The following is a 26,373-nucleotide window of genomic DNA, read 5'->3' on the forward strand; positions in this document are numbered from 1 at the left end:
ACAGATGAGTTGCACAAAGTACAACCGTCATTGACAGACATCACAGACAACCATCATTTATATTAGAATGTCAGTACTGCATTAGCTACCTGAAGCAAATGTGAAAATCAAATGCTTTACAAGATAACACAGGTGAAGACCAGTAAACGGCTTTGAAATGTTACAAAAATAGATATGTATTACTTAATTTTGTACTTGCCCATTTTATTTGCAAATTTAAATAATTTTCTAAGGGATAATTGCAGGAACAGAATATATTCAGATCAGGATGCACTTCTTCCATGTTTACTAATATTATTTTAAAGTGATCTCAAATGGAACATTTTTAATAGAATGATAAAGAACTAATGTATTTTGATCTGTACAAGAATCACAACTTCTCTGTTGGAATATTTCATATAATACAGACAAGGTCTCTGGCTGTACTATTCCACTTTATACTGAGCTCACAGGACTTTTAAATTAGAATTATTGTTTACAGTAAAACAAATTATCCAAAAACCAGTAACATGATTTATAAAGTACTATTCTAATTAAGAATATTTGTTTTAATTCTGTAATAACAATGTCCATTTAAAAAAAACAACAACTTATAAATACCCTAATGGAACAAATTCAAGACAATTTTCCATCCATATATAAGGCAGTGGTTTACATTTGATTTTTTTGTACATCAACTTTAACTTCACTCTCCCAAAATGTGCAAAGACAGAAGTGCAGAACCCCAAGATAAATGTACTTTCTTCAAAATTCATGATGAGACTTAGAAATTGGAATATTGGGGGGAAGCCTGAAAGATTCCAATGCTATAATTAAAAAAAGTTTTCCGTTATTTTCGAACGAAATGTTTCCTCCGCATGCTGACTCGTGTCCATAGGCTACGAGCAGTTCTGATGATAGACGACCCCCAGTTCATTCTGATATTTTTGAGAGTTCCTGTAGTGCAACCAATGACACCAGAGTCTGAATCATGCAGGTTTTCCAGAGAAACATAATTGATCCTTTGCAATTGCTTGCTGTAGTAGCTGCGCAGATGACTTAACTCTTCAACTGCAGCTGCAGAGATAATTGAGACCTCTGATGGTGTGCTGACCAGCGCTGCCCCCTGCTGGCTCAGGGGTACATCTGCATTGTCTACTACCGCATGCCTTTTCTTTTTTTTACTGGGCACAGTAACTGAACTGCATTTTGGTTTAACTGGTAAGGATGTCTGAGATATAGGATTAGTTTCTTTCTTTTCATTTCCTGGGTTGTCTATATACACATCAACCTCTATGGCAGCATGGTCAGGACTCGTTTGTATCAACTGTCCGTTAGCATGAACACTGGGTTCAGTGCTTTCTCTTTCATTATTTCCTTTTGGACTTGGATCCTCTGAAGTGTAGTTTTCAGCTGGGCCTTCATAGTATTTTTTAGCGCGATTGTGATTATTCTTTGCTCTTTTAGTAAATTTTTTCTGTTGGCGTGGAGGTCTGGCTTGGATGACCATAGAAGGAGAACCCTCCTCATCAGACACAGCTGTTAATGCATCCACCTAAAAAGATCAGAAGAGTATTAGTGCTGAACAATCAGAAATACCAAGTACGCACCATCATGCTTTACCCCACCACGCGATTAGTGAATGTTAGTCATAGAATTACAAACTTTTTCCTAGATGTTAGTATACAAAGCATGATTGGTTACATGCATATGTGAACATGCTAAATTGCTACTGTAGCAACAGAGGTGAAAGTAATAGTTACAAATAATGCCAAATTCAGCTTCCACCAAATATATATTTAGTAATTACTCTGGTTCTGTTTTATGTTGTGCACCGAGATTTGTTATGACCAGTTCTGGCCTTGCTCTTTTACAGCTGTTTGCAGAATCCAAAGTCTTTGGGAAGTTAACAAAATGACAATTAGCAACAACGGCATCATATGATTAGTTTCATTCACTCATGCTACACAATAGTTCAAATAACGCTTTGAGCTTTCAAGGAAAGGTAGAAAGGTAAAAGGCCATTTGCAGGTTATAACCCTTTAAAGTAGCTTTACCATGCTGAACAATACTATAGAAATTGTGAACTGGCAAATACAGAATAATTGACTGTACTTTTTATTTGCTCTTCTGGAGGGTTCAAACAACCTCTTTCTTGATTTTCTTGGGTGTCCCGAAGTCATCAGTAAGAGTCCTTTTCCTGTCGCCCCCTTCCTTCTTTATCTGTGCACTATTTTTACCTCCGCTCTCGCTGGACAACTTTGGGGACTTTACCTGTGGGTCATTAATACAATCCGGGACCGTGAGAACGTTACTAAACAAAAACTGGAGAAACAGGGATTAGGAATTGAAGTCACAGGCTCAGTATGAGGGCTGGCAAAGCACTGCTGTTAGAAGCAAGTTGGCAGAAACAAAGTGCTAATCCTTGCGGTCTGTTCAGTTGGTCTAGACAAGTAGCTCTCAAATGGATATTTCTTGGCAATTTGTGAAATGGTGGCTGAAAGAAGTTGTGGCCGCCCTGTTGGTCTCTTCTAAAGTTAGTTTATCAAAACAGATTAGATATTAGAATAGAAATAAAATTATAACTGTGAAGACACAACTGGTGGGGGAATGAGGAAACGGTGATGAGCACTTTCGCCTGGGGTGCACACAGCATTGCTTCAAACACAGAAAATAACCATGGAGGGGACTAGGACATGTGCAACAATAAGCGGAGCATAGTTTTGCAGTCGATAGTGACCGCATCAACATTTAAACACAGTGGAGCATTTCTGAATATACGTTCCTGTAATCAGTGTAGAAGAGCAGCTTGGTAAAGAGAACACATGAGCAGGAGATGCTACAGAACTCCCTTTGGCTGAAGCTGACTTGCAATTCCAACTGGTGTAGACAAATGTGCATGAATAACCATACTTCCAGGCTAGAAGAATGCACGGCCCCATTTAAGGTGTATATTACAAATGTAAGAGTAGGAGCAAATTAAATCTGTTGCCCACCGTCAGACTACACATGAAAATGGAGTTGTGCACAATTAAGGATATTAATACAATAAAAATAAGCCATGTTCCTTCTTAATAAAGCCTGATCATTATTTAGTGCTCTTTACTCACTACTCTTCCAGAACACAGAGTAGTAGGCTCCGAATAACAGGCTTTGTTTTTTACATCTCATCTTGTACATAATTTAAACCAATTTGTAACATATGGGCAAAAACATTTCACCAACAAGAATATGATGCTGAGTGAGGGAATGATTTGATATGCCACTTCTTAGATCAACTGATACATTTGAAATTTTGCTTTCACAAACTACAGTAGCCTTTGATGCAAGCTATCAATACAAATTGTATCATGTATGATCCTTACTTTATGCTTTCTTATCACCTAGGAATTTCTTGAGCATATAATAACCCTTAAGGAAATCTAAAAATAATTGCATGAAGTTGTACACGGACAATAAAAACTGCTAGCAGGAGTATGCAATTACCAAAAATCAAACTGGCAATTCACCCTCTACGAAGACAAGCTCTGCCTGTTCCACCAGGAAGTATGAGAAAATTTCTCAGTATGAAATCTAATGACAGAGAGTTTCAGCACAAATCCAATCCTAAAAAATATTAAGCAGATACAAGATTTTATAATGAGAGCACAATGTTGTCAAAGCAGACAACTTGGCTTCTGTCAACATGGTTGCTGGCTTGTTCCAGATTCCTGGCACCTCTTTGAGTAAAAAAATGCCTCCTGTTCTCAGTTCTAAATGCTCTTAATCATTGTTTTCACTAGTTTATTTCACTGCTGGTTCTATAGAAGTCCAAAACGTTAATTTGGTCAGTGCACTCGATTTCGATTACTTGAATGAGGTTCCCTCATAGTCTTCCCTGGTCAAGACCAAAAAAATGAAGTCAATTGTTTAGGCCTGTCGCAGTACGATTCTCTTCTCCTTTCTTCTTCAGCCGACCATGGGACAGATCGAGGAGAGCGATGCTGGGAAGCAACATTTCAAGAGCATCCTACATGGCTTTGATGGAAAGGAGACTGCACCTCTTGGCCACCTCACATTCAAAGGATTTCGTTTCTGACAATGCTGTTGGGCAGTGTTACTCAGAATGCTACCATCCACAAAAAAACTGTAAGGGGTAACCGCTTCTTCAAATGGTCCAGGGATGGGAAGTTAAAGTCACTGCTGTGTATTACAGTACAGTAAACGTACTACTTCTACATTTAGTTTAATACATTGCTGAAAAGGTCAAAAGTAACCTAGTGTCATTTTGTTATGAAAATACATAGCCACTCCAAACTCACTGTTAAATACCTCAGGGAAAACCCTAGAGGACACATTGTGTGGAAAAAAAATCAAATGAGAATTTTCCTTGGAAAGACCAAGGTTACAGTTTCTACATACTTATTCAGTTTTGGAAGAGTTTTCTTGGGATGAGGTACAAAAAAAACTCTAACCTACCCTTTCATTTTAAAGAATTGTGAATACTGAAAATGTGTAACAAATATTGCATTTGAATAAGATAGCATTAGCAGCAATTATAGAAGTTATTTACAATTAATTAACATATGTGTTGGCAGTTAACTACTACCTGTATTATTAAATTAAAAAAATAAAATACTGATACTATCACTTAAAAACACTGTACATTGTAGAACAACTGAATTGTAAATTTAAGACACTACTGAAAAATATTTCAATTATAAATGTCATTATTTCATTATGTTACTAACCACTAAGCTATAACTGCAACATTATTGCTGAATTATAAATATGCTACAGTGTGAACCTGAGAAATTGAGCGATCCTGAAATGTTTGAAGACATTTTAAGTAAGCATATTTAAATCCGATTTCCCATAAATGAACATTAATACATATAATATATTCTCCAGGATCGGTGACCATGTTTTAAATATTTGTAACAGTGGTTATATTTTCATTTTTGTTAATACCGGGTAGAATCGCACTTGAAACAGGGTCTCAACACATTAAGAGTCATTAAGAGCCCCACTAAAATACTACTAACTACTGTCATCATAGTCGTGACAGTACAACCAAAGTATAATTAAAATACAAAACAATGAATTATACAAACACCAATGAATTTTGCTTCATGGATCACTATGACTGTACATTTAATAATGCATTAGTTATGATATTATATCATTAGAACTAACAAAGTAGACCATAGTCATGTAAAATAATTTTTGTATTAGTGACTATAACCCTACAATACAGCATTGTCACCTTTAATATCCATGTGCAATTCAATCCAGTACAACTAAATTTAACAGACCACACTACAGATCTTAAGATATTAGTAAAGATATCCATTAGAAATCCTCAATAATATTCTTCCTCATTAAAAGTATCTCCAACAGATACCAAAATGCAAAACATCTTATGGCCAAGTCTCCTCCCACACACATTTGTACCATCAACTGCAATAAAGACTTAAGTAACTCATTAGCAAAAGCTCCAGTAATCTATGCTCCAAAGGCAGAATCCTCACATTATATGACTCCTCCAATAACAAGTTTGCAAAAGTACTAAACTGAACTGAAAAGTTGTGATAGGCAGCAGCACTTACAGTGCAACTAATGTATTTGCAAGCTATCCCTCATATACAGTACTAGTCTTTGTGAAAGTGCAGCTCTTCCCATAAGGCAGTGATGGCTCCAAGATCATCACATCCCGCATGTCTTGTAGACTTAGGGTCATCTTTGATCAAATCCAGGCTGGATACATTTTTGAACACCTCTCGTAGATGGATAGCTCAAACGCAACATGTACCACTACTATTTTAGTGTTATTTTATAACTGAAATTCCAGAATCCAGAATCTGAGATTTAAAAAAGCATAAATATGTAACTGAGCATGTGCCTCAATCAGTGCATTAACCTTGGGTTCCTGACCTGGCTGACAGATTGAAGGCCTCTTCAAAGTCTTAAAGTTTAGGGATCAGGAGAGAATCAGCTTTGTGTTGCATGTACAATCACAAGGCTGGGAATCTCCACAAGTGGTGCGAAATTAAGTGCATCAAGACTGAGTAGGGGTCGTCATCAGACTGCTTATAGACATTACTTATAACGGTGCCCATAACAGATCCTCATCCATCCTTGGTCCCACCTTAAGACTCTTTTTTTGTTGCTTCCTTGCCTTCCTCCTTTCTTTCCTGAGTTCCTTCTTAATTTTTAGCTCCGTTTCTGTCAATAAGCTATCTCTGTTCTTCTGTCTCCATCTTCTCCTGCGAAATATCCTTTTCTTCCTTTGGATCTTTAGCAAAGTTTCTACTGATAGCTCCTTTGGGTTGGCGTTCTTTGTGGTCATGACCTTTCTGAAGAAGTAAAAAAACAGACAAAAAAGGCAAAAAAAAATCTGTAAAAAAATGCTGATGCACTAGAAGTAGTAGGCATTCAGAAAAGTGTAGAAACCTTTTCGCTTTTGGTCCTGGAGTTTTCTTGTTCTTGCAGATTTTCCTAGTGGTTTTGAAGCTCTCCTCGATGAAGAAACAAAAACAGTGAATGGTGGACTTCCACTGAAACTTGGAATACGGAAATTAGGTTATATTGACATGGAGATGGCACTGTTTGAACCCAAACACAGAAATTAAAGTAGAGACTTGTTTCCATTTCATCATGCTTCCTACATAGCTCTGACATCACTAAGGCAACAGTAAAATTAGCATTTTTTTTAAATCATCTTACTCAGCCTGGTGTGATCAGGCTGCACTCCCACAGTACAGTCATCAATTCATCCATCGGCAGAAAGAAGTTTACTTCTGCTAAGGGTCACAGTAATCTAAAGCAAGGCAGGACTGCACCCTGGACTGAATACCAGTCCATCGCAGAGCAGACAACATTGCACCAACAATTTAGAGATGCAAATTAAACTAGTCAGTGTGTTTCTACAGGTGGAAGAAAACAAGCAACCATTCTGCAAAAACCCATATGAACACAGTCAACAAGCAAACTCATCACAGAAGGCACCCCTGTCCAGACATTAAGTCAGGACCCAAGGGGCTGCAACACAACAACACTAACTAGCCTGAGACTCTCTTGCCCATTCTTGTCATGGTAGTGATAAAATACATAAAATATAAATTTCTACACTTCCTTTGAACCACACAGCATTCCTTATATTCCTTTTGTAGCAATTGAAGAGCCCTTAATTAACAAGTTCAAAACTATCATTTAGAGGTAGTGAACACTCACTAGATACAGGTTCATTCAGACTAATGGCAGTTCAGTCTCTGAGGTTTCTCCAAAACAGAGGAAGAGAACACAGATTTTGGGGTGTCAATTTTTTTGTGCAAACACACATTCCTCTCAAACTAAATCTGCAGACACATCCAATTGCAGTGCCCCTATTTGACGGAGGCAGAGATCCCCAGTGGATCCCTATTATGGGAATATCTCCAAGGGTATGTGCACCTGCAAGTTCAGACAAAGTGCGACTTGAATTCCGGCTCTGAATGTACACATGACACACAGGTCAGACATAGGAGCCTGGTGGACTGCAACTGGTCCACGGGCCCAATTTTTGGCAACCCAGTTCTCCAGCATGACTTTGGGTATTCAAGTCAATCTGTGTTTCCACACCTAGATAAATAAGTTCACCTCAAAGATGTTTGTCATGGAAAGCAGGCAATTGAAAAAGATTAAAGGAAACTTCCTATCATCATAAGCAGGAAAAAAATATAAATATGGATTCTGTTAGTTGATTGATTCCAGCACATTTCAACATTGATCTGCTCCTAGTGGAAAATGTATTCAATTATTCTTCAAAGTGTGCATGACATTCCCCCCCCCCAATTATTTCCAAAAGATATTATTTTTATTTAATCATTACTACAAAGAGATGAAAGCTTTGTGTTTTGTTAATAAACTGCAAACTGCTCAGGTTAGTCAATCGCAAACATGCCAATCTTGACAGACTGGACGATCAACAACAATGGACAAATGGAATGAACAACATTTTCAAAACAGGACATTGCTTACAACACTGATACGAGATAAAGAGAAACCTACCTTCAGGTACTGATTTCATGACTATTTTAGAATGTACACAGAAAAATTCAAACCATTTAAAACAGTTTCTGATGATGGTTACGCAAAGCACGAATCACTAAGGTCAGAATCACACACAACCTAATAAATGAAGAGTTGACATACATACACTTGGCCACATCTACTAAGGAAGAAGCGTCATATAAAGAAAAAGGAAAGAGAAAGAAGAACAGTGAGCACAGCAGAAAAGCATAGTTTCAATTTATCAACCGTTGAGCATCATGAAAAGTGGGAGGGTTTTTAAGTTAATTTAAGAAAAAGAATCAATGGAATTACCTGGACATTAGGAATTGTTCTATATACAGTATAAGAATAACACTCCCCTAATTTGTGGGCAGATTCCTTTACTTAATACCGTTATACCATATGGTATACCAATGCCATAATACCATTTATACTACTTAATTCAACTGTTTCATTACAATGGTTCATAAAACATACTAGTTGCATGAAAGCAACTGCTGACAGTTTTGGAACATGACAGTTCCAATCTATCGTATATTACATTGATTGTACACTGTTTATCCCTTTTTGGGAGGAGGGAGAGAGAGCTTCATCATTACCAGACATGGAACTTACAAGATCAATGGTCTGGAAACACTTTCTCATTTGCAACATGATGGCGTGCTTCTCTTTCTTGAGAAGACCTGCTTTGGGTCCCAGCTTGATATAGGAAATGGTGGCGTATGGTGTGAAGCTGTAATCCTCCCTGTTAAAAGTTCAAAAGGACAAAAGTTAGTGCACAAGTTTCATATTCTAACCTTCAGAAGTGGCTTCTTCCAACTTAACCTTTTGACCCTGGGGTGAAAGGCAGGAGCATTCACATTGCCATGTGCAAAGCTCTCAACCTGCGGTGAGACCTCATCCCTAACTGCTTGCAGTGCAAACCCAACAAGGCTACATTCAAATCAGGCAGCAGGAGAGCATGTAACCTCACACAGTGCACAGTCTTACTTTTCCCATTTAGAATGGTCACTGTGTCCATCGGTTTATGTTTACAGGGCAGCTGCTGTAAGAAAATACCAAGAGGCAATTTGCTGCTATTCTGTTGCATAAAAACAATGCTGCTGTAATGAATGTAATGGATTTAACATTGCTCGCAATACCACCTTATATTCTGTGCAGTAACTGATACAAATAAGTTTGCTACCCAAATACAAATTGCAAATCTGTAGTGCAGTAGTGTGTAGAAATGGTATATATGGACTAGTACTTCAAAATACAGGATGATCCTAAAAGTCGATTTTAGCTTGTGTCCTGGACAAATTTCTCACTGGCTTTTAACAATCATGGCCTCCCAATAGTCCTAGTAATGTATGAACTGGCTTCATCGTTCTCTTCTCCACCCCACCGATAGCTGGTGTGCGGTGAGCATACTGGTGCACTTTGGCTTCCGTCATATCATCCAGGTGGTACTACACATTGATGTTGGTTGAGGGGAGTCCCCATTACCTGTAAAGCGCTTTGAGTGCAGTGTCCAAAAAACTACTATACAAGTGTAAGGATTTACTGTTATTATTATTATAATATTATTTATGGGTAGTACATCTATACAAAAGCTATGAATCCCATTAAAAACATCTTTAGCTGATCAGCTAAAGCGATGGATGTAATTACAGCATCTAGTTTACTTGTAAATAGCCACAGTGGAGATCAGAGAGTCAATTGATAAATTCATATTTTCACATACAGTAGGTGCAATTTAAGCCTTTCTGTTATCTTAACTAGGGTATCATCCAACACCTTTACTATTCCACATGGATCAGGCTACCATATTGATACTGTATAAGGCTTTCCTTACACAAAGTAAAACAATATACTGTATGAATTCATATATCCCTTCCCAGAGCTTTTGGGGGAAATGGTATTTGGGTGATTCATCCCATGCCCTTTATGAACGTGATTTCTGGACTGGAAAACATTATTATACAGAACTTGCTCAATATGACCTCCTTGAAATCTCCTTTAAAAAGGGATATAACTTAAAAAAAAAAGACTCGAAGAACATCTCTTACCAAATCCATACAATACAGTATAAAGCCTAAAAGACAAACAGTGAAATTATAAATTCAAAGCAATTAATTTCAATTAAAAGGATATGTCTTTCAATGTGAAAGAGGATTCACATAAAATGTATACTCCAATGAAATATGAACCCATTCTCAATGTTTTGCTAGAGGTACATGAAAAATGTGTAAAGGTTCCTGTTAGTCCTCTATCTAGCCAAGCCACTAAATTAAGGGATTTTTTCACTTTAGGGGGAAAAAAAACTCAGAACAATTCCATCCCAGGTAAAGAGCTGTGGTACCTGAAGTACTGGTGCACCAGCAGGTGTGCAATGATCATCTCTATCTCCAGCCGAGAGAGCCCAGGGGGCACGACACTCTGCACCCTGAGCTTGGCAACACCTTTTCCCAGCCAAGAGTCGATCAGCTTGAGGGGAGTCAGCTTCTCATTCATCTGGCTGGCCTGCTCCAGGATTTTAATCAGGTCTCTGGCATAATCAGCAATGTTCACAAGACTGCCAGCTATGAATGGAAGAAAACACAGATCACACACCTTATCATAATCCAGATGTGCAAGTAATTATGAGCCCTTTAGCTCTTTAGACTATAGTGTTTACCATATATATAAACATACCAGTCTCTTCTACAGTACATACAGGTAGAGGACAAAAGCATGGAAAGACCTGGGTAAATGAGGGACACCAATTACAGAATATTGAAAGAAAGAGCTGCCACACAGATGTGGCTCATTCATTTAGCATGAAAGTCCACCATGCTTAGGGTCACGGATAAATAGGTCTGTTTGCTTATAATTAGACTTTGAAAGCAGCCCGATTGTTGGGGTGCTTATGGCAGGAGCTTTAGTGGCCAAGGCAACTTGTCTTACTTATCACAACCAACTGTGTCTAAGTTGATATGTTTCCCTCGGAGATCAATGCTGACAGCATCAGCAAAGGGCAACTGTGGGCACAAACACTTTATGATCATGATATCCAAGAACATAAGAAAATTACAAACTATTCAGCCCATCTAGCCCATTTCTTAGTAGCTAACTGATCCTAGGGTCTTATCTATTGACTTCTGGGAAAAAAAATCACTGGATAAGATCAAAAGACAAAAGATGGGTATTGGCTTCAAATACATGGTTGGGGAGTCAATTGTGTACTCCCACAATGCATTGGGTAAAGAATGTGTAATAATTCAAACTACAGGGCAAAACAGGTGAGCAACTACAGATTGACTGCAAATTTCTTGTGGCGCCAACCTAAAAGAAATCCACAGCCCTGAGACCTGAGCCTCAGGTTCCATAATGTTGTGGGCCACATTTTTCTGGCATAGTTTGAGAGAACCTCCCCTTGGAAGGCAAGGTCAATGTTAATCCCTACTTAATGATCACTTATTAAAATGATGCAACATTTTATTTCTGCTGGGAGGAATGTCTTCCAGGATGACAAAGGTCCCATCGACAGAGTTTGGTTGACCAATGGTTTCATGAGCATGATACTGTTATCCAAATGTTATTGACTTCTCAATCACTAGCTCTGAAGTCAATTGAGCATGTATGGGATATATTGGAAAGATGTCCAAGTTTATCCTCTTGTGGAAGAATGGTGCAGTATTCCAGATTCTAGCAGACTATACCGCCCGCCTGAATATGGTGGCCAAAACACCCTATTGTGTGATTTTACATGGATGCTTCCATTTGTTTGTCCACTATCTATCCATTCAGTACACACATTAATTTTAAGTGTAATTGTTGGTTGCATGCAAAAAATAGACAAGAGGAACATGAATGAGGCAAAGGTCTTCATTCATAGCTAGCAGCTATATCACCCTGCACCTCACCACTGGCAGCCCGCTGAAGCTAAGCAGGTGTGAGGCTAGTCAGTACCTGGATGGGAGACCTCCTGGGAAAAACTAAGGTTGCTGCTGGAAGAGGTGTTAATGGGGACAGCAGGGGGCGCTCACCCTGCGGTCCATGTGGGTCCTAATGCCCCAGTATAGTGATGGGGACACTATACTGTAAACAGGCGCCGTCCTTCGGATGAGATGTAAAACCGAGGTCCTGACTCTCTGTGGTCATTAAAAATCCCAGGGTGTTTCTCAAAAAGAGTAGGGGTGTAACCCCGGAGTCCTGGCCAAATTTCCCATTGGCCCTTACCAATCATGGCCTCCTAATAATCCCCCTCTATAAATTGGCTTCATTAATCTGCTCTCCTCCCTACTGATAGCTGGTGTGAGGTGAGCGTTTTGTGCACTATGGCTGCCGTCGCATCATCCAGGTGGGGGCTGCACATTGGTGGTGGTGGAGGGGAGTCCCTATTACCTGTAAAGCACTTTGAGTGGAGTGTCCAGAAAAGCGCTGTATAAGTATAAGCAATTATTATTATTATTCTGCAGAGACTGTGGATGATTGTATTTAATACCTTGTTGATGCCCAGTGCTCTTACAAGGAGACTGCAGTGGTTTAATGCATAATGTGAACTGTCACACTAATTGCAAGGAATAACCCAACAGCAACACTCACAGCCCTCATTGCAGCAGTTGTCGCACATTTTTTTACATTCATTCGAGTCCCAAACTTCATCAAAGTGCTGCGCAATCAGGACACGCCGGCACCTGCAGCAAAATATTTGTGCAAGAATAAAATGACAAACTTTGCAAAGCAAACAAAATGAAAGACAAATACCTGAACAAGCACAGCCAGGGAAAGGCATTTCCCACATAAAATGCACAAGTGCTAAGAATGTTATTTCTGTCCCACACTATGTAAAATGCTATATTGTTGTCTGAAATCCATCACATTTTTGCTATTTAGTTAGGATGCTTATACAGCAGGGATCTCCTGGAGAGCCCAAGTCCAACAGGTTTTATAGGCAGCCTTTTAATCAATTTCTAAAGAAGTAAAACAATTTAACTACAATCAATTAAGCAGGTGGTGTGTTCAATGAAGTAATTTCGTGGTCATCTGGAAAAAAATCTCAGCTTGTCTGCCTTCAGCCTTCAAGGAGTAGTGCTCGTTCCAATGCAACATTACTTACTAACTATTCCTAATCTTTAAACAATATTAATTAACACTTTTTCTTCGTAGTGCCGAGAAAAATGATACTTGAGGGGACATTTCTGGAATCAGCCAAGGTGCCTACGGTGCGTGAAGCTTATTACCACTGGGATATAGTAGATACACCACTCCACCTTACCAGAGCAATCAGTCACTAGAATAAGCTGTGACATGACACATGCATTAATTTCAACCTCCCCCTCTCCCTCTGTGGCACATACAGTAACCGACCTCTTGGGGCTGCTTTCAAAATATTTTGTAAACCATGTTATATCCAAGTAAACATTATTTTCTTGTCCAAGAATCCTAATAAATGTTTGTTACAGCACTATGTTTTGTACAGTATGTACACCATACAAACAAAAGTCTTTTAGTTTTAGTCTTTTTATGTCTATTCCTTCTGAGCTTCCTTTTTATATTTAGGGTTAAAGGGGAAATCTGCAGTTTTTTTACTGCTTCCCAACAGCTATAAAGAATGAGGCATGTTACTAAGCACACCCTGTGGCTCTGCCTTTGTGGTGCCAGGAGGTATTTTAAGAAATTGATTTTTCTTAAATGCATGAACCTGAAATGTATTGCATTAATAGTAAACAGTCCTTTCACAAGCCATTTCATTAAAATCACACTATTTAAATAAATGGTTTTGGATTATTTAAAATGGGGAGGAAGAAAGGTAATATACCTGCTTGCATCCTGGCAGTACGAAACCATTTGGTAGAGTTTCTGTTGACCTACATTCTCCATTACAACCATCGCACTAACTTTAAAAATATCAGAAAAACCGTAGTACAGAATGCAGTCTGCTTTTTGATCGTCCCGTCCTAAAAAAAAAATAATAATCTTGTTAATAGAATTGTTCAAAGGAAAATAAACACCAGAAAATATTTTTGATATCTATTTATGAAACTTTAACTTAATCACAAATCTTATCACTATTAAACATTTTATGTTCTTTTGTATAATATGATGTGCAAGCTTTACGAGAGACAAAGAATGCGTCCAAAGAGTCTACAGAGAAAATAGACATTAAAGTATGTCCTTATTTGGAAAATACTTTTACTTAAAAGGTATATTCTACAGCTCTACAGCTTTAAAAAGACATGATTCAGGGTAATGAAAATTCTGAAACACTGAAATAGTGATATAGATTTGTATCCTCATTAAACAATTTTAGGTGCACGAAAAATTACTTTGTATTGTCTGATTCACTGTAATAAGTTAAGGAATATTATAAGCTTCATACACCAAAAAGCAAAAATCTTAAGGATATACAAAATTTAGTCCTCATTTTTACATTACCTTTCACATTTTTATACTGTTGCCTTAAATACAGCATTAAAATACATGTTTTTATTCCCTACTTTCACTTTACATTTCAGCAATAAAAGTGTTGTTCTTTTGAACACTAAACCAAAATCAAGACTTGACAGATGTTGCCACAATACAAAATTTTCACAGAAAAATAATTCCAGTTTCGCACTGCACTGAGACTCTTCTGCGGTTATGTAGCACAATCGGCCATCATAGGAACGAAAATAAACTTCCTTCCTGCTTTCATCTTTTCTGCACAAGCACTTAACCATCTGACCTGATAATTTAGAAAAGGTGGAAATGCTATACCTGCACGCCCACTCTCCTGGTAGTAATTTTCCATCGACTTGCTCAGCGAGTGATGAATAACAAACCTCACATCAGGTTTGTCAATGCCCATTCCAAAGGCAACTGTTGCCACAACGACCTGAACAGGAAAAATAAAAAAAAGTAGCTAAATATTTATCAACTTGAAAAAGAGCCATTCATTATCATGAAGATAATATTCCAGCCTAGCATGATTTCTTCACTTTTAATACTGCCTAGTATTTGTTCAATTTAGATAATTTATTTCTACAACAAGAATAAAAAAAAAAAAAACCTAGGCCTACTGCACTGTGCACGTTTCGTGGGCAAGGTCATTCACACCTGTATTTTGTTGTTGGTCCACTCCTGATGGACAGCGGTTTTATCTGCAGCCTCCATGTTGGCATGGTAAGCCTTAGCTCGGATCCCCATCTTCTGCAGACTTACAGCGACATACTCCGAGTCCTTCTGAGAAAAGCAATAAATTATCCCTGCGGGAGACACAACGATGGAGACGGTTTCTTGGTTACAAGAAAAACGTATTTACTTCAGTGCGTTTTACAAGCTCATGTGAAACAACTGATTATTTATGTAAATATAATGAACAATTTATCTTATATGTCAAAAAATAATCACTTTATTAGCCCTATACAACTTCTTGCATTAGGAATTCGTCTTTTCGCATACCCCAGCTTGCTCTCCATGAGACACACAGACACACAAGCAGGGAGAGAAGCTTGGGGTCAGAGCACATGGTCAGCCATTGCACAGCGCCCCTGGAGCAGTTGGGGTTAAAGGCCTTGCTCAGGAGCCCAACGGAGTAGGATTCCTCTGCCGGCCACAGGATTTGAACCGGCAACCTTCCAGCCACAGGCGCAGATCCTGGGCCACAGAGCCACCGCTCCACCAACTCCGCCAGTTCATATAATGAACTAAATTCATGTTGCTGAATATAAGAGAGGTTGCAAATGAGATGTCATCGAGCCCATTTGGTAATTAATAGCTAACTGATCCAAGGATTTAATCCAAACGTTTCCTGAAGGAAGCCAGGGTTTTTCACTTCAACAACATGGCTGGCTATCTTGTTCCATAGTCGTACATCTTGGGTAAAGTTTAAAACTGTTCTCAGTTTTAAATGCACTGCCACATAGTTTGCACCTGTGTTCTCCGGCTCATGTTTCACTGATTATTGAATTATTTCTTTAGTTTTCACATCTTAAAACCTGCTATCCTCATTTCTCCTTCATAATTCAAATTTCTTTAAATAAAGACTAATCTGTTCAGAATGCCTCTGCACCAGGAGCTGACTAACACTTCTGCAATGTTGAGAATACTCCTGTGACTATTTGGTGATCTAAATCAGAGACTCCGCTTATAACATGTGTTGCGTTAGAGCTGTTTCTCAGACTAAATATTAATTTCAGAGACAGAAGCACTTCTGAAGTAAAAAAAAAAAAGAAAATACACTTGAAGCCATCAGAAGATATGATAAAAAAATTACCTGATTGATCTTTGTATCTTCCATTGATTAATTTCACTATGTCTTCAGTAAAATCTTCTGTACTTGAAGGTTTAACCCGGACCTTCAGGGTATAAATAAATATTAAAAATAGTTTGAAAAGAGAAGGCCTTAAGTTCAAACCAAATCAATTAGCACCCAATGCTGCTGTATATTCCAATGTATACATTGTATACAACGTATACATTTATACATTAATACTTACAAGAATGTTGTGAACTGTGGGAAGATCATTGACTACCTTTTAGAATGTACACAAACTACAGCCCCTTGACTGAAACAGGGATACTTTAAGTGAGAATAAAAACTTTTAATGACCATTGCAAAGAACAAAATGCTTAAACAAATTACTATATCTTACGTGCCTCAGATACCAAAAGGGAACAATCTGAATTTAATTAAAAGCAAGGCTAGTTTTGATTTTGTTGCTGTTTCATTGATTCAGTTATGGCTAAATGCTTTTCAATGCAAATCGCCTTGTAGATTCAATTTTATGTCCAGTTGTAATCATACAAACCTCATAATAAAGGTTAGGCCTGTTGAAGGAGGCAGACAGAGTCAGGACATTTTCAAGACACAGGATCTTCTCACAGTCTTTCAAGACATCTCTTGTGGCAGTGGCAGTCAGTCCAATTACAGGAACTTTGGGAAACTGTCTTTTCAAGATTCCTAGGACTTTATAATCTGGATACAGAGGAAAAAAGTAATTGTAAACTACTGGACACCTAATAATATTAATTAAATACTGTGTGCAGTTTCTATAGGTGAATATCATAGCCAAGTTAAGCGATGAGTATGTATTTACTTTAAAGCCATTAAAGTCATTCCATTCCTCAAACACAGCAAGCTATTCAATGTCCTCAATATGTACAAATTCACAATGCTTGTAATGTTTCAGCCCTCAAGAAACCTAAAGACAGACAAGAATACTAATTATCAACAATACTCAAAGAAGTGAGTCATTTTGCATTATTGGCCTCAGTAACTCTGGGAATAGAATTAAGGTGTTTGGTATTTTAGTCACAGGCATGTTTCCAGACAATCCTTACAGGATAAACAAAGTTTTGATCTCCCAGTAGATTCCTGGACACATACAGTAAAGCAGTATACACCCAAGAAAGTATGGTTCTCTGTTGCCAGGTAACCTCCACAGACATACGAATCAAAGTGCACTGTACTTTTTTCTGGGGAGGTAGATGGTATTAGTCTCTTATTTCAGGTGTCTGAAAAGTGCTGGTATTTCTAGTCTTCTGTCTGGATCAGTACACCTTTATTTCTAAGCACACATGGTTCTATAATGCACACAATTACAAAAGGTCTTCCCTCAAGTGTCCTCCCTATGCTGGCACCTAGATTTTTTTGAATTCCTGGAGACTCAGATAGGTCTTTCTAACCTTTCAATGTTCTCATTCTTCTTAGAAGGAGCTCGTCAATGACATTGGAAAAAGCAACAGGGTTTACCTAGTAAATTAAGTTGTGGATAAATGATTTACAATGAGCAGTCCAGAAACACACCATATAAGATCACATTTAGAAAAAGAAGAGGAAAGAAGAGAGGGAGAGGAGAGAAAGAAGGTCAAAGCTCAAGAGAGGAGTCAGGAGGAGTTGGAACTTAAAGCATGCACCAGGCAAGAGCCCCTACTTCATGGTCATCTAAACAAAACCTGACTGGAGCTACAGTAAGTATTTGAACTTTGCTAAAGAGAGCTTGCTATTCTGTGTTTTTATGGAACTTGGGTTTCCTGGGTAAAAGATACCTCAGTTAGAGATGTCTTTCCTGTTTGTGGGTGCATTTTTAGAATAGAGGGATAGGCTGCCATTTACTTTGTGTCATCCAGGTTCGCAGAGAGAGGGACTGAACCGCAGGTTGCATTGCATTTATTAAAATGGCAGTTTATCTCTTATTGTGGCCTCTATGGGTATTATTTAATAGTTCAATACTTAGTAGGAGTCTGAGGTTTTCTGGGTGATTAGGATGTTTGGCCTCCGAAACACCTTGTAGGTAAATTCTGTATACACACAGTAACTTGTTTGTTGCAAGTTTTGTTGTTCGTAGCATAGTGTTTGTCTTGTCACTGTTAAAAACATTCGTTTAACCAACTGTGCCTGGATTATTACTCTTTTTACCAAAGCTGTGCCAGAGAATAAAGAATTCACATGCCTCTAATTATACCAACCACTTGGGTATATTCTGGAGAAAACACTTACAAGTTTGGGGTTACGAATGGTTATTTTACTTATTGACTAAACCTTTTGGCCAATTCCTGATTTTCACCATTTTCGTAAGACCCATTTGTAAAAATATTCTAAACAAATTACCACTAGCAACACTATCCGATTACTAACACCAAATATAACAGATCTTTTACCCTGGCAGAGTGACTTGAAGGACTAAACTGACATTGCAGTCTTTTAACCACAATCTCCAAAACGTTTGAGACAATAACACTCTATGTTAAGGAGTTTCCTAAGAGCTTCAGAGAGAGGTATAGTACTCTCTTCTAACGATAAGTTGTCTCACCCTAGACTTTACCAATCTACTAACATGGGAGTAGATGCTGCTCTTGGTTTGGTTCAGTTCTCTTTTACGGGGAAAGACATCAGCTCACTGCAGGTGCTGCGGATCTCTCCGACAACCCCATATGGAAAACGCACTGACAAGTTCTCCGGTATCTGGAATGATTACACACTGCTTTCAGAGATCTGACCTGAGCTTGTCATTCTCGATTCCTCCACTTCATCACACCTCATTCTTCAGCCATATAACAAAGTATTAGTAACCCTCGTGGTTTCATACCTCTTGAAACACTGCACCTAAGGCATTACTTGTAAATCCATGCTTAAATAAGTTTCTTCCACTATTATATTAAAAACAACATTAACATGTTGTCCTCTCACGCAATATAATTTTGCTGTCCTTTGTTATCAATGAAAGCAATATATACTTTCTGGAAAGTGTGACTGTCCATTAGAATGTAATGGTGTTAAACCTTAAGGCTCATGATAGCCTTAACATTAAGAAAAAAAACAATACAAATCAACATCTGTCAAGGAGTATATAAGGTTCTTAAAATATTGTGTTTTTCACCCATCTGTTTTTTCTTCTTCTTAGACCTGCTACTTCATTTGATTCACAATTCAAATGTTTTTTTTTCTGAATTAAAACACTGAATTAAGACTAACTTGTCATACACAATAAATCAGCTATAGCTCAAAAGCCAAGATATGTATATATACAGTAGCCCAGGAGAATAACCATAGCATGAACACTGCTTGGTGATGGAAATCATACATACCAGGTCTGAAATCATGTCCCCACTGACTGCAACAATGGACTTCATCCACTGCAATACGAGTTAGTCTGCCCGAGTGGTACGCTTTCTCCAGCTTGGACATAAACAACTTGCTTTTAGCAATCTTCTCTGGGGTTACATACAGGAGCTTGAACTTTGATGACTTGTCAAGCATTGCATTCTGTATCCATTTAGCATGTTCCTGTAATTAAAGACATGGAACAGAATCACGTTTGGCGTCATTCATTTGTTGTACTGATGTTGACAGGAGTCCGTTTAAAGTCTAGGGTCTCAAAATCAAAGACCTGAAAATTGAATAGAAAACAGAAGCATGTGTCTGTTTTTGTGATGGCCTTTCACCCCTTTCACCACAGAAAGGTTCTAATGTTTTGGATAGTGTTTTTTATAGATGTAATATTGGTTATCAGTTGGAGATACCAATGTTAATATTCAAACAATTCCACTCTCTAATGCTCAGTCTCCTGAATGTGACAGCACAGGCCAGGAGGCACATGGCAAAAGACAGAGTAAAGGAGCCCACACAGGCTCACAGCCTTCTACAACTGGAGACATTACCTTGGTGCTGGAGGCATTGAGAGTAGCTGCTGAAATGCCCACTTTATCCAGGAACATAAGCTGATCCTCCATCAAAGAAACCAGAGGAGCTATCACAAGGGTAAAGCCTAAAATAAAGACATGAATTTTGATACTGATCATTTTGATCTCACGAAGCTACCCTGGATTTTAGTCAATTTGAGAGACTGTGGCCCATGTCTAAATGGCCAAGTTTGAAAAATAATCCAAGATATTTAGGAATATGTTGGGAAGAATACAAGGGAATTAAATTCATCTGGGACTAGGGAGGAAAAAACACGTTTCTAAAAGTTCCTCTGCAGCTATGGCATATTCAATCAAAGATCCCAGAAGAGCACAGTTTAAGAGCTCCCAACACAGATTCTAGAGAGGGTCACAACCTGGCAGCTAATTCTAGTTAACAATGGAATTGTTAATTCTAAAGATTTGTGGAATGCTTTACAATTGCATGTCAGAAGGGATGCATATTCTACGAACATCCTACGTTACAAAAATCATACGGAGCTAAGAGGTTTATCATAAGCAAAATATGTAATAACAGCAAGAAGTTAAAACAAATTGTGCACATAAAGGTCTAATGATTATGCCACAAGCAGCATGATACTAAAACTGCATTTTGGCCAGGTGTGCCATCTGCAGACTTAAACAAGCTGAGCTTCAGAGAGTACCTTCGGAGCACACTGCTGATAACTGGTAGCACAGGCTCTTGCCGCCTCCTGTGGGCATGACCAGAAAAACGTCTTTCCCAGACATGGTAATGTTGATGATCTGCAGCTGCAGTGGTCGGAATGAGGACAGGTGGAACACATCGACTAGAGTCTTCTGGACCTTCTTGGACCACGGGAATTCTAGTTGGACATGTGTAAGTGTTTAACAATCCAGATATCGAAGGGGCCGACCACATAAAGCGGCCCAAGCCTTCAATGGAAAATGGACATAACATAATTCTTGTTCCAATAAATTGGAGGAGGGCATCTGGCCCAACTAGCCCATATATGACCACAGGCAGGACGCAATTCAAAAGTGTCTTAAAGAAAAATCATAAATCCGTGTAACACCAGACTGCTTAAAAATCCTTCAAAAAATGCAGTTTGATCCATTTCAGGCTTTAAACCCCGTGGTCTTATACTGTCTAAGCAAAATCACAATTTTGACAAAGTTTTGAAAAGTACAACAACCTACAAAGAGTAGGAAGCTGGGTATGCATTATGTTTTACTTTATGGGTGCGTCTCTGCAGCTAAGTTAGCATAATTCTAAGCATTTATACATAAGTAACAGAAAACAACTGTCAATAAACTTAAATGCAACTGCATAGTTCTCTGAACTCTGAAATACAGTACCTGTGTAGTACCTTTTGAAAAATTTTGATCAAGACCAAGAGAGATGTATATTTCAACATTATTTTTCAGAGATGAGAGAAGATGAGTGATATTTATCTGTACATGCGGCACAAGAGTTGCATCTGTCATGCAATAAGAGCACCATAAAAATCAAACAAAAGACACAACGAAATCAAGACATAGCAACCTTCTTTAGTGAAGCTCTGCAAATCCAGCTGCTCTGTTTTGCTTGGGCCAGCGCCTCTTTCAGAGGCCTGTTCCAGCTTCTTCTTCAGTCGGGATCTGGTGTCCCTGAGCTCAATCTGTCTCTCATGCAGCTCACTGATCTGCAACTCCACCACCTTGAGCTCATCATCCACAAAGTTTAACTCCTGCTGTATTTCTGCAGAAGATGACAGGGACTCTTTGCATCATACTGACCTGAGCTCTAAAAGAGCATTCACACGTACCTGTAAAGCTGTTAGGTGATTGACACTAAAAACACTCTCATGTAATTCAATCTACTTGCTTTGCATGACTTTTTAAATTTTGCTCTCATTTCACTGCTCACAAAATACAAATCTCTGTTAACTTAGAGAAAAATCATAACCTATGGAAATGGAATGGTGATTTATTAGTTTACTGATATAAAAAAGTAAAATCTAATTTATTTTAAGTCCACAACAAAGACTAATACTTCTAAACTACTAGTTTCACTGACCCTTGTATGCACAATTGTTGAACTACTAAAGAAAAAATATACTATAAGCATGTTTATAAATCATTAGCTGATGTTTTTATCAATTTTATCTAAATCATTTGTACCCATTTAAACAGTACTACATTTTACTGGAGCAAACTGAGTTAAGTGCCTTGAACAACAGTATAACAGCTGTGCTTCACATAGGATTCATTCCCAAAATATTTCAGATACAACTCATAACCCTTAACCGTTCTTTACATATTATATATTATATAGCAGGAGTGTGATTTACAGTTAGGTCTAACATTATTTGGATGCAAATAAAAACTGGATATTTTAAAAGAAATTAGTTCATTACATTTTATAACACTTAAAAATACTTAATTTATCTGCATAATCTATATTATGATGAATTATAATAGCTACTTTCATAGCAAGGTTACAGTTTTAGTGTGAAAGCTTTGGAATCATGAATTCCTTAGAAAGGTATTAAACCAGAGAATCAAATACTCACATGCTAGTAATTGTTAACCACAGCAGTGGAAATTGAGTTTGATTACAGTGATAGATATTTGCTTACTTGGTCCACCAATCAAGTTGTGCTTACAAACAATCTAAAAGGAAATGCATTGTTTTTCCTTTCATGTTATATCAATATAAAAACATACCTTCAATACTCTCCATGTCATTAAATCCGTCTGATGGGTAAGGTTGTTTACAGCTTTTTTACAGTCCTGTGAGACAAACAATGAGGATAGTTTTTCCATTTTGGTCCCTTGCTTGACAAAAGCACAGATTAACTGGATAATTATAAAAAGAAAATAGCATGAATATTTTATTGGACATAGACATTAACAGAGAACATGAGGACTACAGGGCAACAGATTCACACAATTAACCTACAATTAACACCTTTTTATCCCCACTTGGAATAATGACTTGCAAACTAGTCTTACAGTTGTCAATCAGTCAAAACAAAAAGCAATTAATTTACGTTTGTTGTTAGCTACAACAACTTCTACTAGCTAGCAAACAAATTCTTACCCAGAAAGGATATGGGCATTACTTCAAAACTGTATAACACATTAATAAATCAATTAGAATACTGTGTACAATTGCGGTCACCACATTATAGAAGAGATATTGTTGCTCTGGAATCAGTCCATAAAAAGGAAACCAGATACAGTCAGGGACTAAAAGGAATATCCTACACGGACAAGCTGATCTTTTTAGTCTGCAACAGAGAATACTGCATAGGGCATTGACAAAATGTACCCTGTGGATTTCTTCCGAAAGAACAATGAAACATGAAACAGAGGATACAAGTGAAAAGTACAGTATGTTAAAGTGCATTAAAACTGAGACCAGGAGGCAGTTCTTTAGCCAAAGAGCTGTGGAAGTATGGAACAGGTGGCTCAATCGTGTTGTTGAAGATGATACCTGGCTTCTTTCAAGAAATAGCATGATGAGAGTCTAAGAGTTCCCCAGCAATTCCTAGGCACCAGTTTGAAAATTATTAATACAAGGTGCCTTTAATCCTAGTGTTGGGGTAATAATAATATTTCCTGGCTCTTGGAGGGCACACATCACCTTCAGTTGGAGTACAGCACCCAGCCAGCTGTCATGCAGGAGTCATCATGCACCAGCAGCCCCACTACATCAGGTGGAGGAATGAGAAATGACCCCAGTGGAATAAAGGGAACTGCCATGCTTTCTAAAACGCTATCTTTAAGACTCCAATTTGTCAGAACCTAGGTTTTAGGTCTCATCCAAAAGACAGAACCTAATACAGCACAGTGTCCCTGCTTATCGATTTGGAAATTCTAGTCCAGACATAAGAGCGCCACGTACTGATCTTGCTACAACACTTAAAGTATCAACCCAATTTTCTCTGGGATCTCCCATTCTGTAGATGGCATCCTGGCCAAATTTCCCATTTGGCCTTTAGCAGTCACGGGCGGCCTCCTAATAATCCCCATCTATGAACTGGCTTCACCACTCTGCTCTCCCGCCCACTGAGAGCTGGTGTGTGGTGACTGTACTGGTGCACTATGACTGCTGTTGCATCATCCAGGTGGGGCTGCACACTGGTGGTGGTGGAGGGGATCCCCATTACCTGTAAAGTACTTTGAGTGGAGTGTCCAGAAAAGCACTATATAAGTGTAAGGAATTTATTATGATGATGATGATGATCATTGCATAGCATCTGAGAGCTTACAAGATCAGGCTGAAAGTGCTGCTGTTATTCCTGTATTTTGTTTCCAGTAATATTCAAAGGGTTTACCCTTTATAGACAAGTAAACGCGAAACTAATGTTCAAGTACGGGACTTTCCATAATGTTAGAATTCACAACACTGATTAACGTTTTGACTGTGCAACAGGGTTTAAAACGCCCACTCAAGGAACAAAGTAAATCATACTATTACTGGACTTATCAGTCCATTAGTTATTACACCACAGAGTGTGCGGATGTGTCTAGGGACCCACCCTCGTTGATGTTTAGACAATAGCTTCCTATTTGCTCGCCGTTTAAAAGAAAAGATTCATAATAGCTCATTTTAGAATAATATTCTGCAGACCTATAAAGCCCTTCACATAAACCAAAAATGATCAATATGGGTATGTGACGTTTCAGTTCAATCCACAACTTGTAAGAAAACACAACATTCACTTAGAGGCAGGATTTAAAGCGAAGCCATAAAAGGCAGTAGTCACTGTGCAGTAGTCGCTCCGCCACACAGCAAACCCATGTTCATCACTAAATTAACCTACGGGGGGGGGGGGGGAACGTACTCCGGTTAACCTACAGTACCACGTTTGTTTAATTTCTGAGGATGTGAACCTTTCTTGTCCTGTTCCCATTCTAAAGATAACGGCAGATTCCTATATTTTGCTAAATAAACCTCATTTAAAGAATATAAAAAAATGGTTGGTCTTACTTCGGCAGTCTGAATTCCTCCTATAAATCAACGCACGTAGTAAAGCGCCAAAAAAGAAAGTAAAACTGATCGCAATGGGAGAAAGTAAATCTACAAATTTACTAATGAAATACATCAAAAACTACCCTGACGGACAAGTTTACTTTTAAAATAAATTTGCATCCAAGGCCCCGCATTCCGATCGACGAGCACCTGCTATTGGCCATTAAAACCAACCTTTCCAAGTCGGGGTTTTTTTGTGCTATTAAAGAGAGGGGGGTTTCCTAGAACAAAAACTTTCTCTTTCATGTTTAAGTTTGGGTTTTTTTTTTCTTCCCAATCACATTTAAAATCTCACATAAATTTCTCTTATCATCGTGGCGCAATATTGAACAAATCTAACAAAAAGATGAGATACTCCATTATTGCTGTACGAGTTAGTTCAACAACTGTGTAAAAACGCAGAGGTCGTCTTCACGAACGTCAGAACCGTTAAGCGAAGACGTGCTGGGACGCGTTTTTAATTCTCAAAACCCATCTCATTCCACGGCCTCGTCATTTTTTTTAAACTCAATGTATTAAGATTAGAAAACAAAGAAGCCCGCCGCATTTCAAAAAATAAAAATAAAATACGTATTGCAATTGGTGGAAGAAGCAGACTCTCTTAAGTGATAACCAATTCTCCAAGCCGTTTCACTCAAGACCACATCAGTTCGGGCCACTGATCGTAATATTTAGCAACCTTCAATTCATACGTCTATTAGTAAACTTATATTACGCACAAAACCAAAAGGGGAATTCCAAAATAATTACTTCCAAACCAGCTGTATTCGTATATCCATTCATTAAAAAAAGGCTAAAATCTGAAAGCAGATTCATACCTAAGTGACATTTGGTGGCCCATGTATAGTTTTAAATGCTGACTAAAACACCACTGCTCTGAGCGGCACGACTATTCTGCGTCTATTTAGAAGTAGCGAACTTAAGGCAATAGCCTTGTCTGTACTGAGACAGTTTTCCACGAGAGGCAGAGGAAAAACTCCCACAGCAGGTACCGATACTTACTGCTACTGCAGCCACCACTCCCGGCTCATTGTTTGGCTTGCTTGGCTCCACACGGGAGCGCCGGTTACCACAGCAGTTGACCTTGTGACTCGAAGCGCCAGCCAATCAGAGGGGCGGCCGAGCTCGAGCGGACGAAGAAACTGATTCCATTTTGGCTCCACGCAAGTGAGCCTCTCGCACGTAACAGGCAGCTTCTTGAGCCCAAATGGCGAAATACCTTAAGTCAGTTG

The 26,373-nt window shown here is 38.4% G+C and overlaps 2 protein-coding genes across 3 annotated transcripts; both read right to left on the bottom strand.

The window, feature by feature from the left end:
• Positions 1–187: 187 nt before the first annotated feature.
• Positions 188–1,595, bottom strand: LOC148829869 (uncharacterized). Its single transcript, XM_088922629.1, has 2 exons — positions 1,590–1,595; positions 188–1,534 (listed from the first exon to the last, which is right to left on the bottom strand). Exons 1-2 carry the CDS (start codon positions 1,593–1,595, stop codon positions 830–832), a joined length of 711 nt encoding a protein of 236 aa, XP_088778755.1. The 3' UTR covers positions 188–829.
• recql (RecQ helicase-like) lies at positions 188–26,212 on the bottom strand. 2 transcript variants are annotated; one of them, XR_016091455.1, is made up of 18 exons: positions 26,144–26,212; positions 22,828–22,893; positions 21,665–21,859; positions 20,805–20,984; positions 20,119–20,225; positions 19,546–19,744; positions 16,767–16,933; positions 16,232–16,313; positions 15,073–15,221; positions 14,734–14,851; positions 13,796–13,934; positions 12,580–12,671; positions 10,355–10,574; positions 8,626–8,755; positions 6,412–8,167; positions 6,107–6,314; positions 2,095–2,253; positions 188–1,534 (listed from the first exon to the last, which is right to left on the bottom strand). XR_016091455.1 is itself a non-coding variant. In XM_088923013.1 (16 exons), exons 2-15 carry the CDS (start codon positions 22,841–22,843, stop codon positions 2,119–2,121), a joined length of 1,929 nt encoding a protein of 642 aa, XP_088779139.1. In that variant the 5' UTR covers positions 22,844–22,893; positions 26,144–26,212; the 3' UTR covers positions 188–1,534; positions 2,095–2,118. The 2 variants fall into 2 exon arrangements, 1 of the variants encoding a protein (XP_088779139.1); XM_088923013.1 differs by lacking the exons at positions 6,107–6,314; positions 6,412–8,167.
• Positions 26,213–26,373: the final 161 nt, after the last annotated feature.

The sequence above is a fragment of the Atractosteus spatula genome, chromosome 8 (assembly GCF_055471065.1).
Source record: "Atractosteus spatula isolate fAtrSpa1 chromosome 8, fAtrSpa1.hap1, whole genome shotgun sequence".
Taxonomy (NCBI): domain Eukaryota; kingdom Metazoa; phylum Chordata; class Actinopteri; order Semionotiformes; family Lepisosteidae; genus Atractosteus; species Atractosteus spatula.